The sequence below is a fragment of the Ostrea edulis genome, chromosome 2 (genome assembly GCF_947568905.1).
Source record: "Ostrea edulis chromosome 2, xbOstEdul1.1, whole genome shotgun sequence".
Classification (NCBI taxonomy): domain Eukaryota; kingdom Metazoa; phylum Mollusca; class Bivalvia; order Ostreida; family Ostreidae; genus Ostrea; species Ostrea edulis.
In genome coordinates this window covers 101748999-101765610 of record NC_079165.1, presented here as the reverse complement: position 1 = coordinate 101765610, position 16612 = coordinate 101748999, and the positions used below count along the sequence as shown (strand labels likewise).

At 36.9% G+C, this 16612-nt stretch overlaps 1 protein-coding gene across 1 annotated transcript in view; it reads right to left on the bottom strand.

Moving 5' to 3' along the window:
• Positions 1-2538: 2538 nt before the first annotated feature.
• The window catches only part of LOC125681325 (delta-like protein 1), a 29934-nt gene continuing 15860 nt past the window's right edge, over positions 2539-16612 (bottom strand). The window contains exons 2-9 of the mRNA XM_048921361.2: positions 14585-14875; positions 7892-7958; positions 6985-7239; positions 5575-5635; positions 5343-5473; positions 5094-5257; positions 4748-4964; positions 2539-4518 (exon numbers count right to left, since the gene is read on the bottom strand). Of these exons, the coding sequence (XP_048777318.2) occupies positions 3974-4518; positions 4748-4964; positions 5094-5257; positions 5343-5473; positions 5575-5635; positions 6985-7239; positions 7892-7958; positions 14585-14875 (1731 nt within the window). The 3' untranslated portion in view covers positions 2539-3973. The remainder of the gene's footprint in view (positions 4519-4747; positions 4965-5093; positions 5258-5342; positions 5474-5574; positions 5636-6984; positions 7240-7891; positions 7959-14584; positions 14876-16612) is intronic.

Genomic DNA, 16612 nt, shown 5'->3' with positions numbered 1-16612 from the left:
ATCCAAAAGCGCGGGGGCTGGGTGGGGGCTATATGATGGTAGGCCCACAATGTATCAACCTTACCCTTTTGTTAAAATTTTCATCAGTGTGGTGGAGAAACATCGATTCACCTTTTTTCTGAAACATAATTGTTGAATCCGATGGCTTGCAGTCCATAGCTGCATGATAAACACATTCTCGATTTATTTTGCAACAACTAGATTGACCTAGTTCCAGAATTCATAGGTGTTCATAATTCATAGATGTCCAAATAATCCAAATATGTCCAGTTTGAAGCTATAATTCTGTGTTCTGTCACATTTCTGCACTTCAAAAGTATCTATCGAGATTGTAGCTCTGCTGAACCTGCAAGTGAATAATTATCTGAAGTGACAAAGAGATGTACTTTTATTGAAGTTCATATTCAATAGATGTTGATTCATACCACAGGCACTTGTTTCTGTAAATGACTTATGACCTCTGTATACTAATAATAATACAAGGTACCTAGCTTCAAATGGCACCCCCTGAGAATGTCGGCCTTTTGAGCTTCCAGGGAATATGCTATGTAAATGTATTTACTACCGTTCTCTTGTACTATCATTCAACTAAAAAACCATGTATGGCATGACTGCATATATTGCCTATTATCTCCGAAAACTGCAACAGAACATGGGTCTACAGCTCGATTTTCCGTTTTATACCACGAAGTGCTTTGTACTGATACCGCGCAGAATAAGTGCGCGATTTTGACTGGCTAACATACTCTTCTAAAATTACGTTAAAAATTCTTTAGAGTTATTTATAGAAAGATGAGTAGTCCGAGATGAATTAAAAATAACAGACAAAAGGATGGTTTTAATGGTGACCATTGACCACAATTGGTCTTATTTTATATTATTTAGTTACTAACGTTAGGGGGAAAATGCTACAAAAAATAAAGGGGGCTCCCCCCCCCCCCCCATTTTTTTTTTCACAGACACTTAATATATAGATATAACTACCCCCCCCCCTTCTGATATTTTTTTTTGCGGTGACAATTTTTCCAAACTGTGTCGATTTCTTGTCTGTCTCATACCAATTTCGATTTATGTAATCGTTTCACGCTTTTATTAGCTTTAGAGATTGGCCTTCTACTGGACTGGTATAATCAAATACTTCAGTATTAGTGATAACAGTATAAGGCAAGTATGAGGCTTACAAAAAACGTGTTCACGATTACATAAATCGAAATTAGGATGGGATAGACGGGGTAGTATCACTACTACATATATCCACACATTTCGGAGAAATAATCGCCGCCCAAAAATCAGAAGGGGGTTGGGTGTGGTGTCCATACTTTGAACAGATGACTGTGAAATTTTCCATATCGGCACAGATCCGTAAAATTAGGGATGGGTGGGAGGGGGCGCCGAAGAAATATTTTTCATACTAGTTAACGAAGTTGTATTTACAGTTAGTCATAATTTCATTATTATCTTCATTAGAAATTATTCAGACACGAAACTATTTTTAAACCTCCACTCGGGAAGTCTTAGCTTATATCTCCTGACGACATGTAAAATCCCAAAACGTACGCACAGCTTTGGGTTTTTTTCAGTAGCTAAAATTAGCGTACAACGTCTTCAATTCAAAATTTTCATTTTGTTTACAAAGCAATATTTTCAAGATTTTTTGGTAATAAACATCGTATCAATTTATTGTGATAATAAAACAGTGAGACTTTATTTTTCAACACAACGAATATACAATTTTCATTCTGTGCGGTATCAGTACAAAGCACTTCGTGGTATAAAACGGAAAATCGAGCTGATAGACCCATGTTTTGTTGCAGTTTTCAAAGATAATAGGCAATAAATGCAGTCATGCCATACATGGTTTTTTAGTTGAATGATAGTACAAGAGAACGGTAGTAAGTACATTTACATAGCATATTCCCTGGAAGCTCAAAAGGCCGACATTCTCAGGGGTGCCATTTGAAGCTAGGTACCTTGTGTTATTAGTATACAGAGGTCGTAAGTTATTTACAGAAACAAGTGCCTGTGATTCATACCATATTTCGTGTGTGACATTCACTTTAAAGTTCCATAGTTCTACATAGGGAATATATGTGTATCGATCTCGAAATACAGACGATTGATTTATACTGAATGGCAAATGTTTTTCAGTCATTTATACATGTAACTTTGTTTTACAACATATACAAATGTATTAATTTTTATGATTATAAAATTGAATTATCAGTTATTGACTTTATTGTTGTATTATCAAAACACAAAGTGCAAAGGAAATGTGTATCAATTTTCTCATAATAAGTTAATACATGTACGTAAGAAGGTATACCGTAGAATAATGACCGCGGCATTCCTTTGATCTTTGCAATAACCGTGGTAGAACTGACGTTTTACTCTGACATATGACCAAATTCTGATATACACTGTACACCTCCGGTCCTTTTTCAGTTCTCTAAATATCAAGTTTTTAATCTTGTATAATTCAAAAGTAAGGACCATGTTAAAAGTTCCATCTACAAACAGACCAACAATCTTATGAGCATAAAAATAATTCAGGTTTATATTCATTTCATTATATGATAATATTGATAGAGATGCTGATGTTTGTGATTTCATATAATAGAACAATGTGAATGAATATTATACATCCTAGAGACAGATAAGTTAACAATGGCTTTCTCTCTCAATAATTATACAAATATACAATAGTAGTTTCACAAACTACTGAAGACAGCCATACTTTAGAAATATTGATATTCATTGGATTGTGAAAGGTCACATTTATACAAATAGAACACTTCCAAAATTAAATCAATATAATGGCAATTATCATACACAACCATTTAAAGATAGTCCGAACAACATACATATATCTAAGTTCACAGGGATAAAAAACTTATCTAAGATATGGATGCACATATTTACAGTGTATCCTAGAACACCTTCATGGCTGTATCCTGATCATGACACTATAGACTGTATCCTGATCATGACACTATAGGCTGTATCCTGATCATGACACTATAGGCTGTATCCTGATCATGACACTATAGGCTGTATCCTGATCGTGGCACTATAGACTATATCCTGATCATGACACTATAGACTGTATCCTGATCATGACACTATAGACTATATCCTGATCGTGGCACTATAGACTATATCCTGATCATGACACTATAGACTGTATCCTGATCATGACACTATAGACTATATCCTGATCGTGGCACTATAGACTGTATCCTGATCATGGCACTATAGGCTGTATCCTGATCGTGACACTATAGGCTGTATCCTGATCGTGGCATTATAGGCTGTATCCTGATCATGACACTATAGACTGTATCCTGATCGTGGCACTATAGACTATATCCTGATCATGACACTATAGACTGTATCCTGATCATGACACTATAGACTATATCCTGATCGTGGCACTATAGACTGTATCCTGATCATGGCACTATAGACTGTATCCTGATCATAGCACTATAGGCTGTATCCTGATCGTGGCACTATAGGCTGTATCCTGATCGTGGCACTATAGGCTGTATCCTGATCGTGGCACTATAGGTTGTATCCTGGTCATGACACTATAGACTGTATCCTGATCATGACACTGTAGGCTGTATCCTGATCGTGACACTATAGGCTGTATCCTGATCGTGGCACTATTAGGCTGTATCCTGATCATGACACTATAGGCTGTATCCTGATCGTGGCACTATAGACTATATCCTGATCGTGGCACTATAGGCTGTATCCTGATCGTGGCACTATAGGCTGTATCCTGATCGTGGCACTATAGACACTAAAGTTAGTATGGGTACAGAATTGCTCTATATACATTCATTATATCAAAATAAATACAAATGTAAAGGAATGAAATCTGTATGTAATCAACTATTCAAAGAACATTATGAAAACTTGATAAAGAATACTGAAGTCACCGGCCGTTGATATCTTATAGGAATTAAAATTACGGAGGAACCATTAGCTGGAATAATATCAAAAGAATAGGCCAATATGAAAAATAATACTTTGCACATGAGTTTTGAGAAAACGAGTCTAAAAATCTTTCGTCAAACTCCATAAGAGAACTTTCACATTTTTCGCCAGCGAACTCAGACGGACAAATGCAAACAGTGTGGTTTATGTACTGTTTGCAAATGCCACCATTTTGACAAGAAATTTGGGTACACTGTGGTGTTGACAGTTCACAAAGGTCTCCATGGAAACCATTTAAACAAGCACAACTGTGGTCTCCTACTCTGCTGTTCACACAAGTTCCACCATTATGACATTTAACATTTTTGCACACGTTAGTCCTGGATCCACATCGTTTTCCGGTGAACCCATGAGGGCATGCGCACTCCGCCTGGAAGCCGACTGTAGTGACACATCGTCCGCCATTGAAGCACGTGATGCCATGGCAGGGGTCCATAATTATTGCACATGTTTTACCCATGTAGTTTTCCCTACAGCGACAGATGAAATTATTGAATCCATCCAAACAGGTGCCACCTGGGTAATGAAAAGAAATATACCGGTGTGAATTACACTTCCGACTGAACATAAACCAGCAATTGTTTAGTCTAAGCATGAAATTTTAACGATAGGAATTTCTTTGAGATCATATTTTTAAAGACACCCAAGACTTGTTTACATAAATGATGTAAACGTCTCTGATGTGAACAAATTAGTCAAAATAATAAAAGCACGTGCGAGCCGTGTTTTGTAAATATAGCCTTACCATTTGCACATGGATTTGATAGGCACTCATCGATTTCATTTTCGCAGTATTTCCCTTCAAAGCCCTCTACACAAGAACAATTTGCGCCGTATTTGCCATCAGTGCACACACCAGCATTAGCGCACTGTATATCTTTACAAGAATACTTCTTATGTTCACAGTGCTGTCCGTAGAATCCCTCCGGACATAAACATTTGACATCATTTTCTGAGGTCCCCTGATAATAACAATAGAACAAGGATGATAATATAACCTACGAAACTCAGCGACACTGGCTGAACTCCATAAAGTTTAATGACAAATACATATCAAAGAAAGGCATACAATGTACTAAAATCATGCTTACTTGACATCGTCCGCCATTTTGACAGTAACTGTCAAAGCAGATGACGTTTTCACACGTACGACCAGTATATCCTGTCGAACACGCGCATGTGAAATTCTTGCTTTCGTCATTATTACAAGTCCCTCCATTTCTACACGGCCGATGCTTGATACAGTAGTGTTGATCTGTAAGTATAAATTTAGAAGTTCTCATAAACACTTTGCACTCTTTGCCGTCCGTAAAACTTGTTTGAAGTGTATTGAATCGTACCTATATTGCAGTATCTGCCACCCCAACCATCTTTGCAGATACATTGCCATGGTTCGTAACACAGACCGTTCAAACAACCGGGGTGTGGAATACATTGACTGCAAGACTCCCCAGTCCAACCAAGGAAACACCTACAAAGTAAGCATGCAACGACTCAAAAATGTACTCAATGGAAGAGATTGAACAACAGTTTAGAAAGTGAAATAAATGTAGATAATGTGGACCCACGTACCTACACTCAAAAGGTTTCTCACAGTATCCTCGACTTGTATTGCACTGTGCTGTACAAACCGCTGTAATATTACGTGTAGATTATGTAAATGATGTGATCTGTGAATCATAATCATGATTACTTGCAATAATGATTATAAACCTGATCTCTGTTGAGATATCAAATCTTGCTACAGCAAACTATATTAGTCTTCAAGAATATTTCAAAACTTAAGTTTCCTAAATCATATTTTCTTCATATTTATGCAAATAAAATTTATATCTAATTCACATAAACCATACACATATATGCAATTCCAATACTTCACAGGTAATTTTGTTTGATTGCATATTGTTTTACGTCCCGTTATGTTATAATTTTTCACTCAGGTAGAGGCATCACCAGCTGTAGATGAAGTACCACAAATTTTGACCTATACATGTCGTTCAGGACCGTAACAGTTAAAGTTTTTTTTATCGTGTTAACACCTGCCGCGACACGGGGCCTCCGTTTTTAATGTCATATTCGAAAGTTCCTTGTCTCTCACTTTAATTCAGTAGAAATAGAGAAATTTTTCTTGAAAATTAGAGTTAATTGGAAGAAAAGGTTTCTTTTCATTTTTTGTTGTTGATAGTTTCATACATTCTTAAACAACCTTTCAAAACTTTAGAAAACTAAATTGAGGCGAAAGCTGTTATTTTGAGACTAAAACACCATTTGATGAAAAATCGTCGAAACTTGGAAAAGGTAATTAAAATCTGTGTTTCAATTTGAACTCTTTGATTTATATCATATTTATATATCTTAACATATCTTATAAAACATGTGACAAGACGGGAGCTTTGCGGAGAGACAGTCACTATCTACATGTATGTAAACTATGACACGGCGCCATGTCGAGAATCGAACCCGCGACTTCCGGTTGCAAGCGAGCGCCCTAATATAACCACAAAACTAAAGCATCCGATCAATACAGCTAGTGGGCTTCATAATTCCGCCAATGTGAGAGATGCCTTTATGGTTTTCCTATATTCATTTCCTTCTACCCGGACATAACTTTACAATACATAGTCATAAGTTCCAAAATAAGGCCATGCTTGATTCTATCGTTATTAAGCGATGTTCTAAGGCGATTCTCGCGTTTGGGCGCGCCGTGCATATGGATGAACCTGCTGCAGTGCTGAAACAGTGAAAATTAGATTACGCTAACTGATATACTTCTGTCGTAAATAGTTTTCCTTACTGTTGACACACTAATAAATAAAATGATGAATGTTTTACAAATGATTTCAACAACTTTATCGCTATGCATAGTTATCCAATGCATTGTGATTTTTTATACAACACGGTGTAATCTATGTGTTCCTAGTAATATGTCTATGTTTCGATCTGTTAAAACTAAGTATCTTTTTAGAAAATAATAAACAATACCTTCTTGACAGAATTCTCCTTGCCATCCGGGAAGACATACTTTAGAACCCATTTCATCGCAAACATAGTGACCGAAGTTATCATTCCTATGTCTACAAATCTGTGCACAGGTGTCGCTATAGTAAAATTCGTCACAAAGTACGCGGTATTCGTAAGATATTTCGAGCTGAGAGGTCTTTGCTATCTTTTTCACCCACTGAGAAGGAGGAGTTAGTTTGTCTGTGGCTACCGTTCGCAGAATTCTATTTGAAAGATCTGTGAAAACAAAAAAGCAAGTTTGCAATTCCTATGTCAAGCAACGCAAGAGATTCTCACTGCTTCAAATAACAAAATAGGTAAACTTACGTGTGAAACCACAGTGCGGTTTGTTGATTTACAAGATATGCTATATCGAATATTTTTATCTCATCGTCTTCAAGTACCTATATTGATGTCGGTTATTTTATAGACTTGCATTATAAATCGTACTAGTCTTAAAAGTTTGCAAATCTATAGCATTGAATTTGGTTTGAAATTAGCAGATTCCCCTGCACTTAATCACGTACACTTAAACTTAACTGCATATGCATTTTATTTCAGTAGCACGAATATTATCAACGTTTTTATTACAGAAATGTGTTGCGTGAAAAGAAAACATGCATATGTTGGGCCTCTGGCACAGCGCACAATGGCTGAGAGGACCCACACATGACAAGACAGCTAAAGCAGTACAGGGTAATATAAACTTTGGCACGTTCAATCTTTCGTTACTAATTGTGTTAGAAATAAATACAGATTGCAATTTCAACAGAATAACAAAGTGTCTGTAATGTTGTGGCATCTGCAGTTCTGTAGACCTTTGACTCTTAAGTCAAGCTGTGTGAGAGTGATGGTAAGTGTTATTACATATTTGGAGGGTTTGCTTTACCTTCTGTGGCCATGGTGAGGTTGGGATGAATGTTGTACCACGCATCTATCACTAAAGAAAATGTTCTCTGAAAAAAAAAAGAAATTCAAGAATCTTTATTCCAAGTTTGTTTACAGCAGAATCAATTGAATTAAGATGGTTAATTACTGCAGCAGGGCGCGGAAGAGCAAACCTCCGCCAAATGTTTGGGCGTTTGAGAGTGTTCGGGGTAAATCCGGCCTTTGTGAATCACTGACATTATGCAATTCCCTAACTGTAATGGTAACTAGGAGCAAAAGTCAAATTTTGAATTTAAACAGATTAAAGTATCCAATTAGCAAAACCAAACACTTTTTCAACAAAAGTTTCACCTACAAAGAGATTTTGTTAGTAGCTTTGATTGACAATGGAAGCAAGATTCAGACTCATGCCTAGAACACACCGTCTGAGCATGTAACTTCTTTCAGTATATATACATAATCAGTTCTTGTTGGAGACGCCAGTAGATAACTAAGAATTACACAATAGCTTTTCTTTCACCGTCACTTTCATGCAGTGATGGAGAAAACATTCTAAAAACTGCGTTTTTCAACCAAGCTTTATAATTTTACAATTGCAGCTAAAACTCATATATAGCCTGAGTACTCAACCAGTGAAAGCTTTTCCGCTTCCACTCAACGCGATTTACTAGAGCATTAAATATACAGCCAAGTGCTGCACTGTGCACGCTTGTGTGGTCCCACGCTCCATCGACATCAAAACTCCACATTTTACCACGCAAACTATAAAGTCTGGAATGCATATTTTTGATTGTTTTACGGTTTGGGGTGTCCAAAACAAAACGCGCAAGTGGACCTTAGATTTATATCATTACATGTTTGGATATTGTTTTCCTACAGAGTGTATAAAGAGTACCCTGCCTTTATTTGAGCCAGAAAAGCTTGCACTGTAAAAGCCCCCAGAAAAGCTTACACTGTAAAAGCCCCCCAGAAAAGCTTACACTTTAAAAGCCCCCAGAAAAGCTTTCACTGTAAAAGCTTCAACTCGGTTGTGACAAGTTTTAAAAATACATAGAATTAAAGGAAAGGTTATTACCTGAAAATCGGGAACTACATGTATACCCACGCTCGGTCTTTGCGCGGAAGCAGACCTCGTTAGTGCGGTCAGCTTTACCGTGCAAAGATTTCGGGTGGATATCGCTACCGTAAACGCAGAACGTAGACCTAAATTTTGAACCCCTTCACCGGCAATGGTAATCAACGTCTCCAAATGAGTGAAAAAATCTCGAGCGGGACGTTAAACAATATACAATCAATCAATCCATGGGAAGGCGTTAATTCACACTGGTTCTTGTAGGGGGTACACTAAACATTGTTCTATGCGTTTCTTTTCCTTTTTTGATCAGTATATATATAATTTTCGTGAAAACAGATTTAGACAAGGAACCTTAAACATTATATCAGAAGCGAATTATATCAGCATACAATAATACAAAACAAGGTGTTACTCGTTTGATATCGTAAAATATAAAAATTAATTATATTCCAATCATGGTAAATTCAACGAGGCCAATCGGGAAATCGCTCGGCCATTTCCGTCAGGTCGAGAAATAAATAAGGTTTTTCTTCTCGAATTGACGGAAAAGACCGAGCGAAGTTCCAAATGCACCGAAGCTCGATGACGCGAATTTAAATATAGATTGAAACCTAACAGGGTAGCACGTGACGGTACATATTGGGTTGGGGTGGGGTAGGTTGGGTTAGCTTGCGCATGCACTAGCACATTTATATCGGAATCAGTAATGTAAGGTTAACGAACAGTGATCAATCTCATAACTCCTACAAGCAATACAAAATAGATAATTGGGCAAACATGGACCCCTTGACACACCAGAGATGGGATCAGGTACCTCGGAGGGGGATCAGGTACCTCGGAGGAGTAAGCATCCCCTGTCGACCGGTCACACCTGCCGTAAGCCCTATATCCGGATCAGGTAAACGGAGTTATCCGCAGTCAAAATCAGTGTGCCAAGAACGGCTTAACAATCGGTATGAAACACGTCAGACAACATTTGACCCAATGATAGGTTGTATTGACGAACTAGATCGTTATAACAACCATAGAATTTGCGAAATGCAGATTTCAATCGAGACTGATGAAACCCCATTACCATCAACTTGTTTGTCAGTAGCTTGCCTCGATTTAAAAACTGACCATACGCAGAACAAGCTCTTGCATATCGAATCAGTTGAGAGATATAAATACCATATACAGGTGACAATGGAATATTGCTACATAAATATGGGAAGTTGACGATGGAGAATCTGAAATCATCCTGTTTTGTATACAGTTGAGTTGTCAGTTTGGCATTAATGTCTATTTTCAATAAAATATCTAAGTATGAAGCAGAAGTTTACGACTCTGTGGTGTCTTTTATATCGAGCTCACAGGGATATGTCGAATCGACATATGAATGAAAATTATTATTGTTTAGACAAAACGTCGTCGATATATCTAAATGTCGAATTGAAGGCCACATCAAGAGATATTTCTTCTCAAGTAGAAGTCTTTTTTGGATAAATTCTGCTTCAACTGAATATAGAAACAGGTCAGCTAACAAAGGAGTACAATTTGTGCCCATGGGAATTTCAACAGACTGTTGGAGGACCTGATCACCAAAGACCACGAAAATATTGTCAATGAGGAACTCTAGCATATTTTTTATTTCAACTTCAGAGTGCGTGGAATCAGAGTGGTGTTTAACAAAGTAATTTTTTGAATGACTAATCACTAGATGAAAGGTGAAGATAAAAAACAGTGATCAATCTCATAACTCCTATAAGCAATACACAATAGATAGTTGGGCAAACACGTATCCCTTGATATGATTATTTCCGTTTTCCATTTTTGTTGAAGAAGCAACTATCTATGTCAAAAAGTCTACTCTTTAATTTATCGTGAGGAATAGTCGTGTAAAGTGTTGAAAAGTCGTAGGTTTTGATGTTATTGATTTGGGAAAAGTTTTGCGACTTCAAGTTTACTAAAAGATCTTTAGATTTTTTAGAATCCACATTTGATTAACACTACTTCTGGCATATGTAGTCGCACAGTTTGAAGTTTCTCCTTCACAGCTGTTAATATTTTTCGTGAGGAGCAAAGATAGGGGGTTGGTAGAGCACTTACTGGATCCAGCAATGTATCTTTGTTTGTAAGTTTCATAAACTAATGTTCAGAGAATTAAATAAAACGTTCTTTATGATTTGTGATAAATAGTTCTAGTATTATATAATTAAAAATAATTAATCTTATGGAGTCTAATTTATTCATTTTATACATTTTTATATGACAATATATTCATCTCAGCAACTCTCGTCAAAGGAAGTAGTGTATCATTGTTCATATCTTAAGATATACATCGTTTGTGAAGTTGCACTGAGCTTTTTGAAACGAAAATGACATTCAAGGTTGGTGAGCATCAATTCTTCTATATATCCTTGAAATTAAATATTTTGTTGTCAGATCTATGTCACTGGATTAGTATGAAACTCGAACGTTATCTACACCAGATTGTGCCCCTGTTAAATTTGAACTTTAAAGTCTAGATCAAATATAAGGAAGAATCTTAATTATGAAGTTAAAGGTCAAAGCAACAAATATTTCATTTCCATTAGGCCTATATCAGTACAACTCTAGCAATAAGATCAGATATACAAGAGGCCCATGGGCCACATCGCTCGCCTGAGTCGCCTTGGTCCATATTTAAAGGTTTTCCTTATATATTCGCATGTAAAACTTTGATCCCTATTGGGGACCCAATCTACCCCAGGGGCTATGAATTTTACAAACTTGAATCTGTACTATGTCAGGAATCTTTCATGTAAAAAAAACCTTTTCTGGCCAGGTTTTTCTTGAGAAGATTTTAAAAGATTTCCCCCCATATATTTGTATATAAAACTTTGATCCCCTATTGTGGCCCCATCCTACCCCCGGGAGTCATGATTTTAACAAACTTGAATCTGCACTATGTCCGAAAGCTTTCACTTAAATTTCAGCTCTTCTGGCCCAGAGGTTCTAGAGAAGATTTTTAAATGATCTCACCCTATTTTGTATTTTTGTGATTATCTCCCCTTTTAAGGGAGTATGACTCTTCAAGAAAACAGAAAGTCCTTCACTCAAGGATGCTTTTTGCCAAATTTGGTTGAAAATGGCAAAGTGGTTCTGGAGAAGAAGTCGAAAATGTAAAACGTTTACAGACGGACAGACAACAGAAGCGATCAGAAAAGCTCACTTGAGCTTTCAGCTCAGGTGAACTAAAAATAAAAGATTTTGCATGTTTCAAGATTTTTAAAAAATCCGTTTTACTACACATTTTTATTTCAACCCAGAATACCAAGTTTCTGTTAGAAAGAGATGCCTACGGTCCACGTTTTGCAAACACCGATCTTCCTATGTCACTGTTTCTTATATATATATATATATATATATATATATATATATACTATACAGTGTATATACTACATGCTGCTAGGAGATTTGGTTCCGTAGGTCGTGAGTTCAACCCCGGGTAGGGGCGGAAGTGGTTATCCAAATAAAGTGAAATTTTCTGTGCTTTATATTAAATATTTCTTTACTTAGGGCAGTTATGTTCATTTAAGAGTTCATTGCTATTTCTGTGCTTTATATACACACATATTTATATATACCGTATCTTTGTTGAAAAACTATATAACAGCGTATTTGAGGGGGGAATTGAACAGTTCGCTCATTCGTTTTGCAGTCTTCAATAAAAGGGACGAAAAACGTGAAAATTTACAGATTTACCACTACGAGGGACCGTGACCGTAGATTTGCTGGGGTTTCCCTGGTTATTGTGATAAGTGATGGCTTGTTGAAGGCTTTAGTTTCCTGCTCATTAAAAACACTTGAAGCGATGAAAGATTACATTATTTACAGGAAAAACTAACCAAGGTGCAAGTCTACATATATTCCTATTACACCTTATGCTTTCATAACGCCATCCGTATTGCATAATATTGGAGAGGGCAAACAGAGGTCTGCGGCGGCGGTATATTTCTGCAGCAATCAATATTAAACCCTTAAATATTCATCTTCGACCTTATTATCAGAAGCGATTAAAAAGAAAATTTGAACGATAAATTCTTGACTTTAGGGATTTTTTATTACTAGTACGTTTTCAACATATCCGATTAGATTATCTTATCTTTCAAGATGATGCAACGAATACCATCAATTAATTCATCTCTCCCTGCGCTCCATGAGAATCGATAACGTCTGGAAATTTATCACCAGAGCGCCGAAACAACTTTCCTTTGCTCATCATTCACGCAATCACTAAAAATATGCTTTAAAATTAATTGAACTGAAATTGCGTGACATGACAGGTATTGGCCTGTATTTAAATTTCTGACAAAACTTAGACGTTAGATGACGTAAGAGAAGTCTGAACTCAAACGTCACTCGAAGGAACTTCGTCATAGTGTAACACAAGGTGCCCCCTGTGTCACTCACGTGGTTTGTCGGCGTTTGTTACGGTCAGTCGATAAGAAGATCAGTTGATGACAGAGAGAGAGAGAGAGAGAGAGATAAAAAAACACCATGAAATACTAGTATATTTTCAATAGATAAAATAAATATAAAGTATTTTTCTAAGGATTTTGGGAGATATACAGGTACCAGACTCCCTCGCGCGGTTCCGGCATGGGCGTCTACAATTTTACCGCAAGAAAGATGACCTTTCTGTTAACCTTTAAAATCAGGGTTATAAAAACTAGTTCGGGTCTGTGATGTAATTCAAACCAGGACCACTACAATCTACACTAGATATATCAGTGATATAAATGACCTTGACATTTCATCTTTTAATCCCTTGGTATCTACCGGATACGCATCTATTATCGTCTGTGGAAGTCATAGCATGAGTAAACGCTCTGTAATAGATTTGCATTTTCATTGTATGATGCACAATTAATTCAAGAAAGTGTGCGTTGTAGGATCATTCTTTTAATGAATCATTGAATACGGCAATGTCATCAACCATTCCCTTCAAGATAAGTCTTCCCCATTCCATACATTTCTTTAAAACCTAGCCTTCACATGGTATTGCATTGTATTGTACAATTTCGCAGATTGAAACTAGAGATTATTTTTTTTTTTAAACACACACTAGGAAACGATAGATAGCGCATTTAATAAATAATTTTAATAACACGTTTTAATGTTTGTACACCCGGTGTTACTGCTTTGAGAATGTTTCCAGATGCAGAGGCCTCGATCTTTATAAAAGTTAAACCCATGATTAAATAAGTAATTTGTTCTTCTGTTACTTAATATAGAATAGGGTGCCACGACAGATCCGCGGTTTCGATTGAAGCACGATAGTGTTTATCGAAGGTTAACGCGAACTGAATGGCAGGGGTACCTATATGCCGATGACGAGTGAGTCGAAATAGGTTCCTGCCAGGCGGGGGCGACGCTATCACGTCACGTATCTCACTCTTTTCTTCCAGAAAAATGACGTCATGCAAGTAACGCCCGTGTGTGTTTGATTTACGTGAGCACTAGTTTCCATTCATAGTTCATCTATCTTGAAAAGTCCACGCACCTTCTGATGGCTACCAACAAATATCATGAAGGAGATAAAACTATACAATGGAAGATATAAAAGATAGGAAATAGTTCGATGTTGATACTTACTGGCCAAGAAAACTGGAATGGAATTTTGACTAAATATGTGTTTTTTGTCGCAGCCGTGCCACCAACCGAAGTGCTGTTGATAACAGGGATAACGGCACGTCCGTACGTGCACGAAGGGAATTCTGGGATATTAACGGTGTAGTGCTGGAGACAGATAGTGAATAAAGTGTGACAAAGTGAGGGGCATGAACCATCATCACGTGATTCCAAGCAACAATTTCCCTCTGCCATCTGTCCACTCTCATTGAAGACTGCTAAAATTGAAACCTCCAAACGCCCCGTTCCTACAACCTGAAAATAAAGAGAATCATGTATTATAATGCATCAGTATAATATCGGTGCTTAAGACCAGAGACCAACGGCTACATTATAATTATAGATGGACGACTGGAGACTGTTATGGAATTAGCTACCGAGAAGATTGAATTTATAAAGATTTATACTTCAGTAACAATTAATCTTCCGGAGTAAAAATGCCATGTCAGACGGTGCAGTAAGAAGCAACAATTAAAAGTGCATAGCATTCATCGGGACATATATATATATATATATATATATATATATATATATATATATATATTCAAAAAAGTGCTGACTCCACCATAAATATCAGATAGAAACGTAGAGTATCGAATTAATTATCATAGAAGACTTTGCTCTTTGGCATTTTAAAAACAAGCAAGCAATAAATTCACCGATTTTTCAGGATCTGAATTCACAATACAACTTGCAGATGGATGGCAAGGGCAGGATTTGGGTCTGGTTACACGATATAATCTCCCCTATCTGCAGAGTGCATGTTAACATAAACTCGATATCAAGACGCGATTGCCGGCTAGTTTCTGCAGTGAAATATGTGTAATTTATGATAAATAGGTTTTCTTCTTCTTTCATTTTGTAGGGTATATCTTGGGTGAAGCTCTGCCAAGTGAAATGTTGTACACTACTGAGATAAATGAGATATCATATCCGCCATTCACTTTCCTGATTTCTTTTTAAGTACATGTGCTTATTTGTTTTTCCTCGTGAAAGATTCTTCTAACATAAACGTCTGGTAGCGAATGCAAGTATTTCAGTTAAAGAGGGGTTGCGACAACCATAGATACAATTTGTTAACGTACGGAAGCATGATCTCCAGATAATCAGTACTTTGTTATCTAAAAAAGATTTTAGGATACTGTACGTGGATTAGGATATTGTTCAAAGGTTGAGATACTGTTCACATATTAGAATTCTGTTCACAAGTTAGGATACTATTCACAGGTTAGGATACCGTTCACAAGTTAGGATATTGTTCACAGGTTAAGATACTGTTCTTAGATTAGGACACTGTTCACAGGTTGAGGTACTGTTCACAGGTTAGGGTACTGTTTTTAGATTAAGTCATTGATCACAGGTTAGGGTACTATTCACAGGTTAAGATACTGTTCACAGGTTAGGATACTGTTCTTAGATTAGGGCACTGTTCACAGGTTAGGATACTGTTTTTAAATTAGGTAATTGTTCACAGGTTAGGGTACTGTTCACAGGTTAGGGTACTGTTTTTAGATTGGGATACTGTCCACAGGTTAGGATACTGTTCTTAGATTAGGTCGCTGTTCATAGGTTACGATACTGTCCACAGGTTGGGATACTGTTCACAGAGTGGGATACTGTCCACAGAGTGGGATACTGTTGACAGGTTAGGATACTGTTCTTAGATTAGATCATTGTTCACAGGTTAGGATACTGCTTTTAGATTAGGACACTCTTCACAGGTTAGGATACTGTTCTTAGATTAGGTCGCTGTTCATAGGTTACGATACTGTCCACAGGTCGGGATACTGTTCACAGATTGGGATGCTTCAATCGTGCCACATAAAAATGGAAAATTCACCTTAAGGTTAAAGTAAAATTCATGATAGATTATTATTAAGTAAAATACACATGAGATCAAATCAATTGTTGTTTAACGTTCCTTTGAGAATATTTCACACATATCAACACTTCATCATGTCCAAGTGCCACAAATGGATTTTTGCTCTCATC